Here is an 18,195-nt window from a genome sequence, read left to right on the forward strand (position 1 = left end):
AGTCGACCGTGTGCTTAATGGTGAGATCTTCCTCTACCCTTAGCTGTTGTCTTAAAGTTGCTATTTTGTCATGAGTTTCTCTATCTAGGTTGTTGGTGGCTTCCAAGTTAATTAAAGCGTTGTAAATGCCATCTTTTCTTTTCCTTCGGATCTCAGAGACCAGCTTCCTATAATTGATAAGGGTGCGTTGGGTTTTGCCAATGGACTCCACCTAGGCTTTCGCTGGGGTAGTGCCTTTAGAGAATTCTTGCACCCATATGGCCTTGACGCTGTCACGAACTTCTTCCAGTTGGAATAGGGAGGGGTCAGTGTGAAACCAGTGATTACGGATTTTGTTACATTTTTCATCAATAGTGATGACTAATGGGTAGTGGTTAGAGGCACAAGAGGTGAGCCGAGGCTTAGCTTTAATGCGGTTGAAACTTCTAGCCAGTGGGATGTTTATGAGACATCTGTCCAGTCGAGCTTTCTTGGCGTTCTCCCATTTCGAGTAATTCTGCCAAGTGAAATCCCCGGGAGTCCCCGCATCCCATAGCTCCAAATGATACTTGAGGAGGTCCCACTCCCTTCGCTCAGAGGCAGCAATGGTTTGCCCTTTTTTGTTGATATCTGTCCTCCAGATCTTCAACCATGTTGAAGTCTCCAAACAAGATTACTTGGCCTTGAATACTGTTCAGATTCCTCCATAATGATGTCCTTTCTCTAGAAGAACCGCCTGCATAGACTGAGACTAGGGTGCATTGGAAGGGGGTTTCTATATACAAGGCTACCTAGTACACTCCAATCGAGGAAAGATTGGGATTAGTTTTCCAGTTATGGGGGATTCCCAGGGCAGTGTGTCCTGAGCCCTTCGAGTGGGAGGAGTGGGTCCACATGTGCTCCTTAGAGATGGAGCTGAGTCTTTGATCCAGCTCGACTCTCGTGGTCTTAATCTCCTGCAATCCAATCACCTCTACGGGGTAGTTAGCTATCCAAGCTTTGATTTTTCTAGCCTTAATAGGTTCAAATAACCCTTTGATATTCCATGAGAGGACCTTTATCTAGGGTTTCTTCTATTATTGAGACTTTTGTTCTGGGTCTGTGGAGAGGCCTGAGACGCTGAGTTGAGGGCCCTCTTATTATCTTTTTGAACCTCCATGGGCGCAGGTCCTGTCTCCATGGTTCCCTTTGGTTTGGGTGCCAGGTTTTCCTTGTTAGGGGGGATGGGAGAGGTTTTGTTGAGTTCTATAGAGGCTTCTCTATCGACTTTGTTGACTTGGGCCTCCAGGCGGGAAATTGCGTCATCATCCTCCCCCGAATCCTGGCCTAACGAATCAGCCATGTCTGATTCCTCCCACTCGGGTAGGGAGGCCAGAATGGCGAATCTGTTAGGGCCTCTGGTTCTGTTCCTACTATTAACAGGTTTATCAGCGGGGGGAGCCCCAGTTCTTTGGGTCTGGGGGGCTGACCTAGCCGGCTCTTCTTTATTGATATTGCTGTCTTTTTCAACAGGGGTAGAGGGATTTGGAGGGTTATGAGGGTTCTTAGCAGGGAAATCTCTGACAAAGTGGCCTTTGACCCCACAGTGAAAGCATGCGTTAGGAAGATACTTGTAAACCAGTGGCTGGACAAAAAATTCCCCATCATCAAGCGCCACAATCATCTCTTGCAGGAGGTCGACATAAGTGTCCATCTCTATCAGGGCCTGAGGGTGCCATGCCGAGATGTACTCACCCCTGGGCCTTCCTCCTAGGACTTTCCCTAGTTGGTCCCCTATGACCCTGATGTGGTTATGAAAATGCAGAGGTAGGTTTGGGAATTCCACCCACACTGGGTATTTGTGAGGGCGTCTCTTTCCGCGTTATATTCCTTATGCCATTTGAACAGACACAGGGGAGAGGTTCTTAACAACCATTGGCCCGCACTCGGAACTTTGAAAGCCATTTCAGAGTTTCTGAACAGAAAAACATACTGATTTTTTGGGAGAGCCTGGATGGTCTCAACCTCCGCTCCTAGGGGACCCTAATGATTCCTAATCCAGCCTCTTAAAACTTCCACAGGGGGACGCGGCCCTGCTAACATCCCTATCAGGGCTCTGTTTTCTAAGTCTGCTTGTGTCTTGTGAACTTGAGCAGCAAGGAGAATAACAAGGGGCTTACCGATTGCAGCTTGACCAAAGCTTCTTGGAGCACAGCTGCCGCTTCCTTGTTGGTTAGGATTTGGGGGAGCTGCATGGGCGGTTGGAGAGGCAAAGACCTCAGCAGGCAGAGGATGAAACCCTATTGCTGTGAGGACAGGAGGCGCCTGGGTGAAGCAACCAGCATCGTGTTGAGCTTGCCTTACCGCTTCGAGCCTGCTTGCGCCGAGGGGGAGGAGAGGAAAATCACCTCCGTTCAAGAGTGCAAATAGGTTATGATGCGAAAAGAACTCGTGGGTGAGGTTGCTAATACCCCCGACGTGGGGTTCGGCGCAGTTATTGTGCACCAGAGAGTGGGGAAGCCCGCCCGAGGCCCAGATGTTGGGAGACCTGGCGTCGGGGCCTTGAGGTGGTGAGATGACCTGGGAGGCCATCTCACCGAAGTGATAATTGGGAAGGCGGCGGCTCCGAACGCTTGTCACACCATTGCTATGCTTAGGGTTCCAAAACCACAACCCAAATTCACCATAATCCACGTTTCATGCTGTAGTCCAAAATCCTTTCCTTGAAAATGAGCATTCATTCATATTTCAAAACCCAAGACATGTCTATCATTAGATTTACACACTCTTCATTTAAATGAGTGTCTACTGTCTTATTTCAACCAATCATCTTATTTAGCCTATCAAAAAATTCTTGAAAATATAACTCAATCTTTTTTCTATTTTAGTCAGCAAAAAGAGAATGCGTCACTATAGCCTTGCCCTTTGAGCAGGCAAAAACTTTGAAGTTAATGTCCTCAAGCCAATTTGGACAAGTCTCCTATGTAACAAGACATTGCCATTGGTTTGAACCTCTCGTGGTTTTCATTGACACTAAGGTTGGTAGACCCCTACTAGATTATGCTTCCAATCATGACTCTACACATGGGGGGCTATGCATTTTGGAATGCAAAATCATTATAGGTGAGCTCTCGGCTTGGTCCAAATTATTAGGCTTGCCACTCTCATCATCCTTGTGTAGGCCTTGTTGTGATGTCATTCAAGGTCAGTGATGGTCTTGAGGGTAGACATACTCTAAGAGTTTGGTATACAATGTAGAGAACGTAAGGCAACTACTATTATGGTACTTGCAATTTCTTTTATATCAGTGTAACCGCCTTGTCCAGAGGACAAAGGTAAGGATATCAAAATAGACATAGTAGGTAGTCCCAATCACAAAACCCCTCTCTACACAGTCGGACAACATTCTCTCTCTCTCTCTCTCTCTCTCTCTCTCTCTCTCTCTCTCTCTCTCTCTCTCAAATAGTTGCTCTGCTAGCAAGGCTCGAAAAAAGGTACATTTGCTTTATCCAAATCAAAATATGACCGGCTCAAATTTAAGCAAGAAGGTTTCAAGGCCAGGTTCAATTTGATGATTTCTAGTTGAAAAGATCAAGTTTATGTAGGTAAAGATTTCCTTCTCAAATATCTCACAAGGGATGAAAAGTATCCAAATCCGGCTCCATAAAAAATTATTTGGAAAAATATCCCTCTAATTTTTGGAAATTCCCAAACTACCCCTCAAATTTCAAAAATTCCTCAAAATACCCTTTATCTATTTTGGTTGGATTCTTCAAGATTTTCTAATTTTGATTCCTTTTGACGATTAAGATCTATTGTGGCATGTAATTTGTTACAAATTACCTCTCAAGAAAGAGCAATTATGTTTAAAAATTATAGAGTAGATAGTTTTTGAAACCTACATAACCAACTCAATTCTAGTTTTAGCATCTTGTATTAATAGACAATCAATCTTCTTATGAAAAGCTATAGATTTTTTTATCTTTGGAGAAATTTAATATCAAAACCAGAGGTATTTTGAGATTTATGGCAAAATATGGGGAGCAATTTGGAAAATTTGAGGGGTATGTTGGTAATTATCCCAATTATTTTCCAGAGCGCTGGTGAATTTTTATAGGAGAAACGAAATAGAGAAGAGCGAAATCATGATCAAATTGCTAGTTGATGTTGTTTAAGAAATCTACGTTGCTTGGGCTATTTTGGCCGGTCTCTATGCCAGATAAGAGACATCATGAAGTTCTTGATGAGCATCACATTTTGCTATATCTTGGGTGACATTTATTGATTATGGAGGGAAGAGACACGAAGAAATGGAGGCGGAGGGAGCAGGCTATCTTGCTCGAATTGGTTTCTTTAAAAAAATTAAAAAGCAGGATAGATAGATAGATATTCAGGCACAATACCTTTTCTGGTCACTTTGGCTCATAAGGGACAAATTCTTGGGACCATTACAAGGATTTGTGCTTCCAACAGCGCAATGTAGAAGGGACTGCCTTCCCTGAGGAAGGCCTTGATCACAAGCCCATGAGGGTGTCCAACATCACTCATTTGAGAGGATTTGGAGTGTATTATACCTGATTGGTGGCAGCTACATGCTTGCCCAGGTTGCTCTGCAACTTCACTGTGTAGTATTTGTATTGAGGTTGACCAGGTCTGCAAGCTTCATGTCACGAGGATTTGGGTGAACTGTGCTCTTCATTGCCTATAGTTCTCATGTACTCCCAAACGTGATGCGCTAGGCTGCTCCAAGTTTTTGACAAAGGAGCCGCATTATAGAGCCTGCATCTTGATGTGGAATGCCTCAACCCGTCTTACAGCTCGTTGACTTGCCCTTGATGTAAATGTGGCGGGTGAGATCCACATTGTACTTGAAAAAGGATGCCAAAGTAGGAGGATCCTCAAGAGAGGAGGCATAGAGGTCTACCCTCTCGAATCAAACCACTACTACAAAAAAATCTGTCCTGTGAGTATCCACAACTTATGCAGTTCCCCTGGCATACCATGTACAAGAGACCAAACCTGCTGGCCCAGACATCCAAAATAGCCTCTGCAGAAAGTAAGCTCAATGGAAAAGAGGGAAGCACCCTACTCTATCCCAAACGGTCTGTAAGGTGTCATCGAGCCTATAGGGGCACCCGCCATGCAGTTTCTTTGATGATCCCAAGCGACATTGCCTGAACCGCGCTAATGCACTCAGTGAGGGTGTATCATAAATGTTCCATGTGTAGCTTTACCAACCCATTTGCTCAACTCCTTTTATCAAAGGAAAAGACCAAAATCTTGAAACCAGCTTCTTGGGTGATCCATTGTGAGAAATCAAGCTCAGATCGTGTTCCTTGAATGAGGATGGGTGCTCTCGCAGGTGCAAAGGTTTAGCGACCCATTGCTCACCAACAGAAAGCATTACATTGGAAACATTATGGAAGGGTAGACACTTGCAGATCTGACATCCGCAGGCTGCAGTTCTGCAGCACATCAAGATCCGCCATGCCTGTGGCTTGCAGCAAGTCGAGATCTATCGTCCGCACGACGCGGTTCTATAGCACATCAAGATTTGCCAGCGTTGTGGCTTGCACACATCAAGATCGCTCAAAAAACAGCACCAATGAGATGCCCATGTGCCCTGTAGCATGCCGATATCCATCGCTAGCGGTGTCGCTCACAGGCCGATCCTTCTGCACCAGGGTGAGACCCCTCAACAAATACATCAGCACTGCAAGCCGCACCTACAAAATGCCAAAACCCATCAGCATTGCAAGCCGCAAACAAAATAACAAACACGCATTAAAAGAAACCCTTCCCCACCATAATGATTCGAACTGCCAATCCCAACACCTGCGTGTTTGCAAGCGTAGTTGCACAAGCGAGAGCCACCTGAATGGGAAAAGCCATGGGAAAGGCATGCAAAGAGCACCATTAGAGACGATGCCATCAACAGGGCCGGGGAGGGGTAACAGAAGGGTTGAGGGGAGTGAAGCATGAAAAGGCTTTTTGGCCTTACCCTCCTTGCTTGCAGCCTGCTTTCTCTTCTTCAAGTTGCTACAAGATCAAAAAAACAAATGTCATGCACAAATCCATTGACATTTAACTGGAACGTGTAGTTTCACATCTGCGCAAGCATAACAAAAAATCCTATTGGGAAAACTACATATATGAAGGAAAAATGTGCATAACTGACAAAGAAGATGATGCAAAAGTACACTGCAATCAATCTTCTCAATAAATTGTAACTGGGTCCTGAAGTTACTCTTGAATATGTGAAATTGGGGCAAAAAGGTACATAAATTCTTGCAAAGTCTGGTATTTTCAAAGGAAGCCAAAGTCGTGTCATTTGAATTCTTTTTCTCTCATCCCTGATGTAAACAATTTTGTTCTAGAGGGAAGGTGTAGGGAAAGGACCTCTTGTGTCCTTTCCCCGTAATGCGTGCGACCTCGTGGCGACCGACGTTAGCCGGGAGTCACGTGGGAGCACGCATTAGGGGGAAAGGACACAAGAGGTCCTTTCCCGGCCGTCAATGGTCCAGGGCGAGGGGGGCCAAATATGAACTAATTTTAGGCTTGCCTTTTGGAAAAGTGTCGGCTTCAGCTAACCAGACGTGCGAGTAAAGCGAGAAGCAGATTTCGAGGGCAAGGCATGCATGAAAGGGTGGGCGAGGGCTGAGCCAAACTCTCTGAGTCAAATGGCAGAGGGTGAAGCAACTCTTATTAAGTTGTGTGTCATGTTGCAGTTATATTCCCTCTGCTGAGATGTCAATTTTCTGTTGAATTCCCTCTGCTGATGTGTCATGCAGAGCTTCATATTCTTGTTGCTGATGTGTCGAGCAATGGTGAAATTCCCTTTGCTGAGCTGTCTATTTATTATTTGATGTTGGTGAGTTGACAAATCTGTAAGTAACAGTGTGTCCTTTGACATTCTGCCTGCTAACTTGTCATACATCCAATGATTGGTTGTGACATTCCTTGATTTAATGTATCCTAGATGTATGGCTGGGATCTGCAGCCCCCCTCCCCTGGACCTTGACGGTGGAGGTGACTTCAAAACCACAAAGCATTCGAAAGTTCTCCTTGCTCATTCTCAGAAAATGTGGGCCTTCCATTAGGTGGCTGAGGTTCTCCTACTTTTCGTAAATAAAATTAGTGTATATTGCCACATTAAGGTCTCCCCTCACACAAAAGAAGGGAAAAACCAGTCATAAGATGTCCATTGACGATTGCACAATTTTCATGTGCATCCAAACTGCACGCACTCTAGAAAAAATGATGCTGTTGTTCTTCCCAAATGACCTCTACTCTACAAGAAAGATGTCCAATTGAGTATCAAGACATTTGTGTCTCTCAAATCATATTATGAACAAATTCTGTGTAAGAACTTTAGAAAATTAAAAATGTGCATATAAAAATTGTTCTCTATGCACTAGAACGGCCTTTTGTGAGGCATACTGACAGTCAGAGAAATTTACTAAACAACTCTGCGTGCTAGAGCTACAAAAACGGGAGAGTGAATTTAGAAACACATACATTTTGGCCGCCTGCTTGGAGAACCCGCTCTTCCCCTTGGCTTCTTTCATCTCACGACCTGCAGAGACAACCCACAGAACGAAATCAAACGAGAGAAAGCGCCAACCATAAGATAAAGAAGGAACTTTTCAAAATGGTTGGTTTTAAAATTTGAAGAGAGAGCCCTCAAAAGATAAATTCAACTAGTGATAAGAAACATCCTCTTAACCCTACCTCCACATCCAATCACACACGACACACACAATAAAGATTGTTTCTCACTTTACCACCAAAAAATTACTTTTCTTGAATTTTTGCAATCTTTATATTTAACCTCTAAGGCTTTCAACGTTTAATGCTTTCAAAGGCAGATCCTTAATATTTCAAAATTCAAGACACACTCTTCATTTAAATGAGTGCCCACTACCTTATTTCAACCAATCAACATTTTTGACCTGTCAAAAAATGCTTGAAAATACACCTCAACCTTTTTCTCTATTTCAGTCGGCAAAAAGAGACGGTATCTCTATAGCCTTTGCCCTTTGGACAAGCCAAAAAGTGATAAAATCACGAGGCCTGCAACATAACCTCTAATAATAAAAAGTGATATAATCACGAGACCTGCCCTTTTTGAGTAGTAAAAAGCACAAGTGAGCAAACGCCCAATATGAAGATTGACGAGCTTAGTTTCTGTCATTGCTTCAAAAATGCAGGGCAGACTTGGCCATGATAAAGCCTAATACTAAAGATGAGAATGGCTATGTCCAAAACAGACAATGTTTTTGTCATTCCTTGAAAATAAGGTACCCTATTCTGAGCCCAAATTTGTAAAAGCCCATCTAGACTCCAACTTCGGTCTTATGAAAGAGGTTTGCATTATCAAGAGTGCAAATACTCAACTAGCACAAAAGTGATAGGTTCTTAGTCAGAACAAAATGCAAATGGAAAATAGCAAGGCTCAGACTTCCAATGTGAGACCATTTGCAATAAGCGACCCGCCCAGATCCATTGAGCATGTCTTGTCTTATTGCAAAGCAAGAAGAAAGCTCCACAAGAAACTCTTCTACCTTGATAATAAGGGTTAGTGTGCGATCCACACAGTAGTAACAACAATGCATTAGTCTATCACCCACGTTTCTTTCCCTCACCAATTAAAAATTGTACTAGAATGTTTGTAAGCTTGAACCACTGATCCAAGCCGTAAAACCCCTATCAAACCTTACAGGACACCCATAGTAGCACTCACTCCCTCCACAACACCATCTGGAGAGGCTGCCTCCATGATATGGCTCAAATGTGTTTCCAACTGATCAGGAGACACACTAAGCTTTTGATGGGAGCCTCTCAAGCCCAAAACAGCTGCATAATTCGTGTGCCGCATTATCCTCAGGTGATGAAGATGCCCAGTCACACCTGTGAACCCTTCTAGGGGCCATGGGAGACTGATGATGATCTTGGTAACCCACTCACAAGAAGATTGAAAACTTTTATGATGTTGAGCCCATAGGACGCCACGATTTTGTATCAATCTCTACGAGATTCTTTGTTTGAGTTTGAAGATAAATGAAATGGAAACGAAAAAGACAGGGAGAGTCGGGGGAGGCCGTAGGTGGCATAAAATCCCTTACCAAATGTAGTGCAAGGTAAGCAGAGGGACCAACTGTTATGCGAAGGTCGCCAAGTTGCGAGATGTGTGATGTGTGCGCATGTCACTTTTGGAGACGACACTATCTGTGAGCAGACGAAGTGGGATTGCAGCATGCGAGACATGTGGCTAGAAGGCAAGAAACAAATCGGAAGGCGTGTAGCGTGTTGGAAGTAGGGAGAAGGCGGAGGATGTGATGGAACTTGCAATGGAGCAGAAGCACACGGGGAAGAGACGAAGGTGGCTGTGTCTAGAAATGCCCGAAGAACGGGGACAGAGAGGCAGCTTTGCGTTTAACAGTGCACACAGAACGCTAAGAGAGGGAGAGACCCAGTCCCTTTTGTGTGAACAAGGGCAATGGCTAGGCAAGGGCACCTCTATCTTTTTCTATTGCACATAGAGAGTCTCTCTCTCTCTCTCTCTCTCTCACACACACACACACACACACACACACACACACACACACACACACAGGTCCTGAAAGAGAGAGGGACAGTTGCGGCCATGCCTACAAAACACACAGACACACATAAGAGAGAGAGAGAGAGAAATCGTATCGATCGTAGCCCCTGCCTTGCCCTGCAAAACACAAAGAACTGCCATCATGGGTTGTGTGTGTGTGCAAGACGTGCAAGGCAAATTGTGCCTTGAGGAGGGCAAGATGCTCAAGAGCAGGGCGTCCTGAAGGAGGGCAAGATGCACAAGAGTCAGCGTTGCTTTCTTCTGTGCTCTACTGCGTGATGCGGTGCACACGATCAAAGTTTGCACTAGACAGACGAAGAGATGCAACGAAGGCTTGGGAGGGAAAACGGTTTGTCTGAGGGGTGGTATTGTGTCTCTGACCTCTAGAGGCAGACGAGCTTGATGTCGTTGGTGATGATGCATGCAACACAGAGGGAATTGGAGCGGAGATGTCATACTAGTGACCATGGGATTAACAATTGCAAACGACACAACGTCAGGCTTAGGGACATGAGCTGTCCTTTTCATGATTAAAACCACATGTATCATGTAAAGATATTGGCTTGTCTAGGTCTGGGCAATGATTATCCTTGGTTTGCTTGATCAATAAAAAATTTATGCATTTTTAAATAAATACTTTTTTTTCACTAACAAAAAGGGAACACATCACTATGGCTTTAGCCCTTTGGGCAGACCAAAAACAAGCGATAAGCCACCAGGCCTGCCCCTTGGAGGTATGAGTGCTGGAGCTCAACCTACATTGATCTATTCGTGTCACAATGACAACCCTCAAAATCTAGCTATATAATTAAATATTTTTCTATTGGAAGTTAACTTTAGACCAGATAATTTGAAAGCCTTTACAAGAATGCATGGCATTTGTAGGCAGTCGAAAATTTTATACTCTTACAAATAGGACATTGTCTATTCGTGTCACAATGACAACCCTCAAAATCTAGCTATATAATTAAATATTCTTCTATTGGAAGTTAACTTTAGACCAGATAATTTGAAAGCCTTTACAAGAATGCATGGCATTTGTAGGCAGTCGAAAATTTTATACTCTTACAAACAGGACATTGTTAAAATATAAAATCATTTATGTATCTTTGCCACATGGTCTCCTGCTTGAATTGCCCTTTTACAAGTCCTACCAAAACAACATGGTGATGGCTTTCTAACCCTATCAACATTTTTTCTTGGAAAAATGACCAAAATACTCCTCTAATTTGTGGAAATTCCCAAAATACTTTTCAAATTTCAAAAATTTCCAAAAAATGCCTCCAATATTTTGTCATAAATTTCCAAAATGCCCATTTCATTATTGACATCTAGGATGTAGTCTATCTATATAAAGAGGAGCCAATGTAGACTCTAGAGATAGAGATTACACACAGCGGTGTTGCTGCCAAAATCATTTAAAGGAAAATTTCTTTCCAAAGTATAATACATTTGACATCCATGTTGATCAACAAATTGAAAAGATTTTGGTTTTCCAATAATCCTTAGCTAGCAATTTGATCATGCTTTTCTTTGGCCCTTGCCTTCAAGATGCCATACGGATTCAAACACCACATGGCCTTACCCTTGTTTGGCATATCATGCAATTGATACACCCCAGTTAAGTACATGCTAAATGTATGCATATAACCAAATATCATCAATATCACAATAGAGAAAAGACACTCACAATGAATGAATCAGCGTTGACAGAGACCCAACATTGAGCAACAACCTTGAAAATAAGGTCCAATAAGGATCCAACAAACTTATCATACAAATGTTATATTTTGATCAACCAGTAAAATAGTCAGACTTAGTGTGTGCACACAAGCAATATGCACGCCTGTTTGTAAGTGGGTCATCGTGTGTGTGTGTGTGTGTGTGTGTGTGTGTGTGTGTGTGTGTGAGAGAGAGAGAGAGAGAGAGAGAGAGAGAGAGAGAGAAGAGACCAATTGATAGGCTGATATGAGTCAATTAGAATTTGGCTTCCGCAATAAATCCAGCTGCGAAAGCTGTTGCACCACTTGGTTATTTCCTCGAGGAACCACAAAGAAATCTCCCTCTGGGCACTTCCATGAATGACAGTCCTTCCAATATCAACAACGAAATCACCCTTGATGGTACCAGTAGGGTAGAGGAGCTAGTAGGGGGACGGGTAACTTGGGGAGCTTGAATCTCTCTCTACCCTAGCTCATTTTAATCACCTTTTCACAAGCTTTCAGGAGAAATAATTTGGGATTGGTCGGGTTTGAGAACCGGTAGTCGCGGCGCGATTTTCGGAATCCAGTGTATCAAAAATTGGAATGAATAAGAACTCCAACCAGGGCCAAAAGAGGTAAAATGCACCCACGGAGGCTTGAGCCCATGCACTGTCCAATGGAATGACGTTATTTCAAATCAGCAAGCCGTTTGGGCTTCTCTTTTTCGTGCCTTCTTTGGTCTTCAAGCGTAACATAAAAGGGTCTTATTTGTCCTGTTTCTGGGGGCCGTACCACAACTGGCGCCTCTACCCTAGCAGCTGAGTGGGCAGGCTTCATAGACCCAAGGATCTTGCACCTTGTTAGAACGACCCCATTTCCACACAACACCATGGCAACAACTAGCCCTGATGTGACATACTCCACCAAACCATCAAAGAACCAGGCCTCGTGGAGAGAGAGAGAGAGAGAGAGAGAGAGAGAGAGAGAGAGAGAGAGAGAGAGAGAGAGAGAGAGAGAGAGAGACCCTTGGCAAAGTGTGATCAATACAATTTGCTCACTTAAAGCTGTTGGCCAGCCCCTTCTACCATGCACAAACTGCCAAGCATGGACTCTCTTCTCCTCTCGCTTGTCCAGATGCTCTGCTGCTTGTCCACCTCTGTCCGAGGTCCTTTCTTGCTGCCCTGCAACCCAATGATTCTCCCCGCCAATACAAAAATTCTCTCTCTCTCTCTCTCTATCTCTCTCTCTCTATCTCTCTCTCTATCTCCAGCGACAAGAATCAACAGTTCAACAGCGTCGTGAGTTAGCAAGCATGATCAAAAGCTTCCAACAAGCAAGAATGAAGACTTTAGCAGACTAATTGATGACGTCAACAACTTGCCATCGTGCATCAACATGCATCAATAACCGTGGGTTTCATCAGGAGCTTCTCGTCGTGCAAAAACATCCCTTGTCGAAGATGATAATGAATGTTGAAGAGGTGCAGGTGGCTGCATGCAGCTCAAGATGGTGCTAATTTGTGTCACTTTAATGAGAACCCCTTATGTTCAATACAGATTCTCTGCATGATCCCCCCCCCCCCCCCCCCCCTCTTCCCTTTTTGAACGTCCCCTCCTGCTCCATTCGCCATCGCGAGAGAAGCTTTCTGCAAGTCAAGGATGTGGCCCTAGCTGCAGATTGGTTGTGTGAGCAAGAGAAATAGAGATCTAAAACTTCTTACGAGAGAGACACACATGTGCCTACCTCTTCCCTCGACCAAAGGCAGTGTGCCATCACTTCGATGCTCATCCCGTCAGCTGCCGACTAGCCTTGTCTGAATTGCAGGTCCACAAGTGTACTCAGCCTCTGCATTGCCATAGCCAGAGAAGAAAAAAGCATTGTGCTCCAATGGCCAGTATAAGCATATAAGTCGGCTCAAGGAGAACTGGTGGCCGAATGTCGTGCCCTTGTTAGCGATCGAAGCAGACTCAGAATAAGGGGGAAGCTTGACAAGCAGGGTCAAATCATACATACGAGCTCTAGAGTAGTGCAAGCGAGCAGAGGTAGCTCATGCAGGCTGTAGTTACGATTGAAGAGCTGTACGAGGCTTGAGGGCGAGTTGCAGGGCATTCATTATATACCGGAGATAGTGATCACTATCGAGCAAACACACAAGCAACTCGAGGTTGGCATGGCATGCACAGGTCAAGGCCTGCACAACGAGTCTGGTTGCATTCGTGATGTTTACGAGAGGTTCACGAGAGCAGTGTGTGCAGGGGAGGATCGGGTCATGTGAGATCAATGAATCATCATTGCAATGTGCATGACACATTAATGTTGCTCGTAGATAGAGACAATAAAACCACACTCCTAATGATGAGTCATGAAAATAAAACTTTACGCCTTTTTCTGGTAAAAAGAAAACACAAGTAAAACTCAAGACATATCTATGGTTAGATTTACACACTGCATTTAAATGAGTGCCCACTTTCTTATTTCAACCAATCACCATTTTTGGTCTATCAAAAATACTTGAAAATACAATTCAACTTTTTTTCTATTTTAGTCAGCAAAAAGAGAAGGCATCTCTATAGCATTTGCCCTTTGGGCAGGCCAATAAGGTCAAATATTGAAGCTTTTGCGAGTAATTACATAAGTTTCACTAAAACTTCTGTAAATTTCCCGGTTTTTTTTAAGGCAAGCTTAAAATCCAAGCGGTATTTTAGAATTTCAACGGTTAAAATACATTGGACCCCTGTTTTTGGCCTGCCCAAAGGGCTAAGGCCATAGTGATGTGTTCCCTTTTTTGTTAGTGAACAAGTGATAAAGTCACAAGGCCTGCCCTTTAAAGTATCACACATCGAGAGCAAAAATAACACAATCTCCATTTTCAAAAGTGAATAGTGATAGCTATTTGCGGGACCACATTGTAAGTACTACTAAGATCATTGTTGTGTTGTATTTACCTCAACATTGGTAGCTTTTGAGAGGAATACGTTGAGCACACTAAAAAGAGCTACGCTTACCTACTCCACATAGGAAAATGGTAGAAGCTTCTTGTGACACATAATGCATGCACTACATGAAAACTCGTAGAAAGAGTCCATTTGTATAGACGAGAAACTATGTGGCAATAACTCATTGATGCCCAAATGAAGGTCCCCCAAGTCTAGGGATCTCTTTCCATTCATGTGCCTGCATTTGAATTTGTAAGCCCTCATTGCCTCTCATTACTACTGTGATAACATGCATGCGCTCAACTCTCTGCATATTCACTTGTTGTAGAAGAGGCAAACCCACCTTCTAGTCACGGACAATGAGCTTGAGGATGGTGTTCTAATCAACAATTTGAGGGAAGCCCAACCCATATGTAGGCACGCCATTGCTCAAGCTCTTCAAGATAGAATTCCAACCACAAACAAAAAGAAAGGAACCCACAGATGAATGGCTGAGCACAGAAAGGTGAGGAGCCCATGAGATCACCATCCCTCAATCCCTAGTGCATTCCATAAACCCCTCTAGTAGGATCTCCTCAAATCTTGCCTTGTTTTTGTATGAATCACGGTCGATGAACCACATAAAACTCTCTCTACTAACCTCCAGACCATGGGCTAGCTCTGCTACCACATTCTTGTCTATAGATACAAGACTGTCAAACACGATGTGAGAAAAAAAAAATTGAGCACTACTGCTGATGGTCAAGCCACGATAAATAGTTATCTTGTAGAATGAGGCTTACAGACGAGTTGGGTGCCATACTCATTAGTGCAAACAACTGACAAGGTTTATGTGGATGCGGTACATAGGGAATCTATCACATGGGTCTCTAGCTCATACATAGTACTGACAAGAACATGATCTTCTTTTTTGGCATTCTCTTGGCATTTCACAAACACAGAATTCCAACAATCCAGGAAAAAGTGCATGTGCATTTGTTGAGAGCAGATCCTTACCTTCTTGATCAGTTGCAGGGATGCAGCCGCTGGCCATGAGGTCCTATCTAAGTGTAGGGCTTGGATCCCGTGTACAAATTGATCACATTGCATCGCATAAGAAGCTTTTGCATTGAACAAAGCTCAGAAGGCAAGTTGCACCTTGCATGCACAATGAGTGTGAATGAGTGTGCGCACTCATAGAAAGTGATGCAAAAGCGCTTGCCCGAGCCAGTCTTCTTCATCATCACGATCACCTTCTAGATGCACCTTGTCTAGACTACCATTGGGTAGGCTTGAATTCGATGGACGAATAGCTTTGAACGAGGGAAAGTCCAGCAAGGCAAGCAGGTGGCTCAAGGAGGAGGCTAGAGCTATGGCGTGAAAGAAAGCAGGGGAGAAGCACGAGTGACACACACACACACACACACACACACACACACACACACATAGGCCCGGGGTAGGGGGGGTGTTTTCTCTGTGGGCTCACACATCTCGGAGGCTCAGCCTTGTCCCTGCTCGATCCGCCATGTGTGCTCCTTCCTCTCTATTCCCTACTTGACAACTCGGCCCTCTTTGCTTGCTTGCCTCTACTCCCACTCTGCCCACTTCATCTTTGGCTGCCTAGGAGTCATTGCAAGAGCACAGATTTGCTTCGTGTTTGGTTGCAAGAGCAACCATACAACTGGTTGATTCTAACACGACAATACCCAACTGTATTTAGCATGCGGCTTTGGCTCTTGAAGACAGCCTAGGAATGGGAGGAGAGAGAGAGAGAGAGAGAGAGAGAGAGAGAGAGAGAGAGAGAGGAGAAACTTTTGCATAGTAGGAATAATAATCTCAAGAGAGATCTACTGGAGGAGGCAGAGAGAGATTCGTAGAATGAAGGCTACCTACCTACCATTGAGAAAATATAAAATCTAAAATGATTTAGTGGCCATGTAATGAGTATCTTACAACCAGTCAAAAATTGTGTGTTTTTAAAAAGCTAAATTTTGCTTTTTCATCAGGAATAAAAATAAAAAATCTCTAGAGATAAAAGCTTCAAATGATTAGATCCTTTTTGTAAAATTTGAATTAACAAAAATGATAACTTTAGTCTATTACCTCAAGTTTCAACGGGTGAAAGAACTTTAACCTCTAAGGCATTCAATGTTCATGCTTTCAAAGGCAGCCCAAAATCCTTTCTTTGATAAATGAACATTCATTTTATATTCCAGAACTCAAGACATGTCCATCGTTAGGTTTATACACTCTTCATTCAAATGAGTGTTCACTATCTTATTTCAACCAATCAACATTTTTGGCCTATCAAAAAATGCTTGAAAATACAACTCAATTTTTTTTCTAGTTTAGTTAGCAAAAAGAGAAGGCATCTCTATAGCCTTTGCACTTTGGGCATGCCAAAAAGGGAAGATTAATTTTTTTGAAAAAAATTAATTCACACTTCCCCATAGAAACGTTCAATAGAAAGTTATAATCCGGAGTGGTGGCAGTGGAGTATGTTGGATTCTCTAGAGTGGAAGTAGTGGGTATGCCACTGACAGTGGGTCTTGTCAGAAAAAAGAGAATCGTTTAAAAATTCTCTCACAGTTTTCCTCTCTTCATGAAGCGAGCAGACTGTCTTCACTCTCTAGACTTCATCTCTGTCTCCCTCTCTCATATCCTCGATATGGTCGACGATCGACCTCATTTGCAAGCTCGCTCTCTCTCTCTCTCTCTCTCTCTCTCTCTCTCTCTCTCTCTCTCTCTCTCTCTCTCTCTCTCGTACAGGAGAGATTCCATAGCTATGTGTGTGTGTGTGTGTGTTACTATGTGGAACTGCACACATGTGAGGCTATGGTAGGAAATCTCTCTCTCTCTCTCTCTCTCTCTCTTGCGTACAGGAAAGCTTCCATAGTTATGTGTGTGTGTGTGTGTGTCAGTATGTGGAACTGTGTACGTGTGAGGCTATGGTAGGTCGCAGGGCACCATCTGCTATCCTTGAGCCGTAATGTATACAGATCCATTCATGGTGTGAGAAGGGGACACAAACCTCTCCCCTCGTCCGTCTCTTGGGATAGTTTGCTACGACGTTAAAACAATCTTCTTCTTCTCTTCTCTCTCTGTGTGTGCGCGCGCGTGTAGTGGGCTTCTTCTTCTTCTCTTCTCTCTCTCTGTGCTGAGTGGGCATCGAGCAGTAATGTAAGATTGGGGGGAATCATCTCACACACAAGCAAGGTAGATTGGCGCGACCAACACCCTTGACATGGTCGTGAACTACATGATTCATGATGGCGTTGATTGTTGGCTGTGGCATTTCAGCCCAAGGTGAGTAGGGCGACGACTTGAGCTGACGAGGGTATGAGTGTTGCGGATTGTAGCCAAGGTCGCAGAGGAGGGCAAAGAGCTGAGGATGCACAGGATGCAAGCTGCATTGTCTCTCCCTCTCTATCTATCTGTGCTTTGTGTGCATGTTTGTACACGTGAAAGGGAGTATGGATTACGGTTTGGGAGTGCCACGTGACTAATCATGGCTACCTATGCTTCCATGGGGATGTGCAAAATAAGGTCGTTGCAATTCACCCTTTTCACTCCCAGCAAATTCAAAGTGTCTATTGTCCGCCTTAGTTCCTGCTATCTCTCTCATTTTGTGAAGGGATCCCATACGCCATATTAGCTCGTTCCCTCCATAATAGGCCACCTACCCCTCTATACAACCACCTATGGTACTCTGAGTGAGTTTGCCAAGTCTCTAAGTAGAGCATGCGCAGTGTGTGGATTTACACCGATAGAGGCTGTTGGACAGGTGAACGACTTGGTGAACTAGAGTTAATGTCGAGGGGCGGAGGTCAGGGTAGTGCTGAGGAGGACGTTGGGGTAGTCCGACATGGAGCGAGTTGGACGAAACAGTCGAGACCAAGGTTGTCTGATAAAGATCAAGTTGGGCAAAAACTGCTTAGGCGGGGCCTTGCAACAATTGGATGCCCTTCAAAAGAGGAAACCTGTAATATATGATGTTTTCTTCATGGAAGATGAT

General features: G+C 43.9%; 1 protein-coding gene and 1 pseudogene across 1 annotated transcript; both read right to left on the reverse strand.

The window, feature by feature from the left end:
- Positions 1–5,236: 5,236 nt before the first annotated feature.
- On the reverse strand, positions 5,237–9,412 carry LOC147436499 (uncharacterized). The gene is made up of 5 exons (XM_086488176.1): positions 9,084–9,412; positions 7,477–7,534; positions 5,960–5,997; positions 5,764–5,832; positions 5,237–5,684 (listed from the first exon to the last, which is right to left on the reverse strand). Exons 1-5 carry the CDS (start codon positions 9,223–9,225, stop codon positions 5,605–5,607), a joined length of 387 nt encoding a protein of 128 aa, XP_086344302.1. The 5' UTR covers positions 9,226–9,412; the 3' UTR covers positions 5,237–5,604.
- A 4,858-nt stretch (positions 9,413–14,270) lies between these two features.
- On the reverse strand, positions 14,271–15,290 carry LOC147436500 (uncharacterized; annotated as a pseudogene).
- Between the last annotated feature and the right edge of the window lie 2,905 nt (positions 15,291–18,195).

The sequence above is a fragment of the Adiantum capillus-veneris genome, chromosome 18 (assembly GCF_014529385.1).
Source record: "Adiantum capillus-veneris isolate H3 chromosome 18, ASM1452938v2, whole genome shotgun sequence".
Classification (NCBI taxonomy): domain Eukaryota; kingdom Viridiplantae; phylum Streptophyta; class Polypodiopsida; order Polypodiales; family Pteridaceae; genus Adiantum; species Adiantum capillus-veneris.

Bases quoted from the DNA above. Each gene is read 5' to 3' on its own strand.
- LOC147436499 (XM_086488176.1), bottom strand. From the start codon at position 9,225: ATGTCTCGCATGCTGCAATCCCACTTCGTCTGCTCACAGATAGTGTCG. The intron at 5,833-5,959 runs GTAAGGCCAAAA...TTTCCCATTCAG, and splicing joins GCAGGCTGCAAGCAAGGAGG to GTGGCTCTCGCTTGTGCAAC. The intron at 5,685-5,763 runs GTGGGGAAGGGT...GGCATTTTGTAG, and splicing joins TGGCAGTTCGAATCATTATG to GTGCGGCTTGCAGTGCTGAT.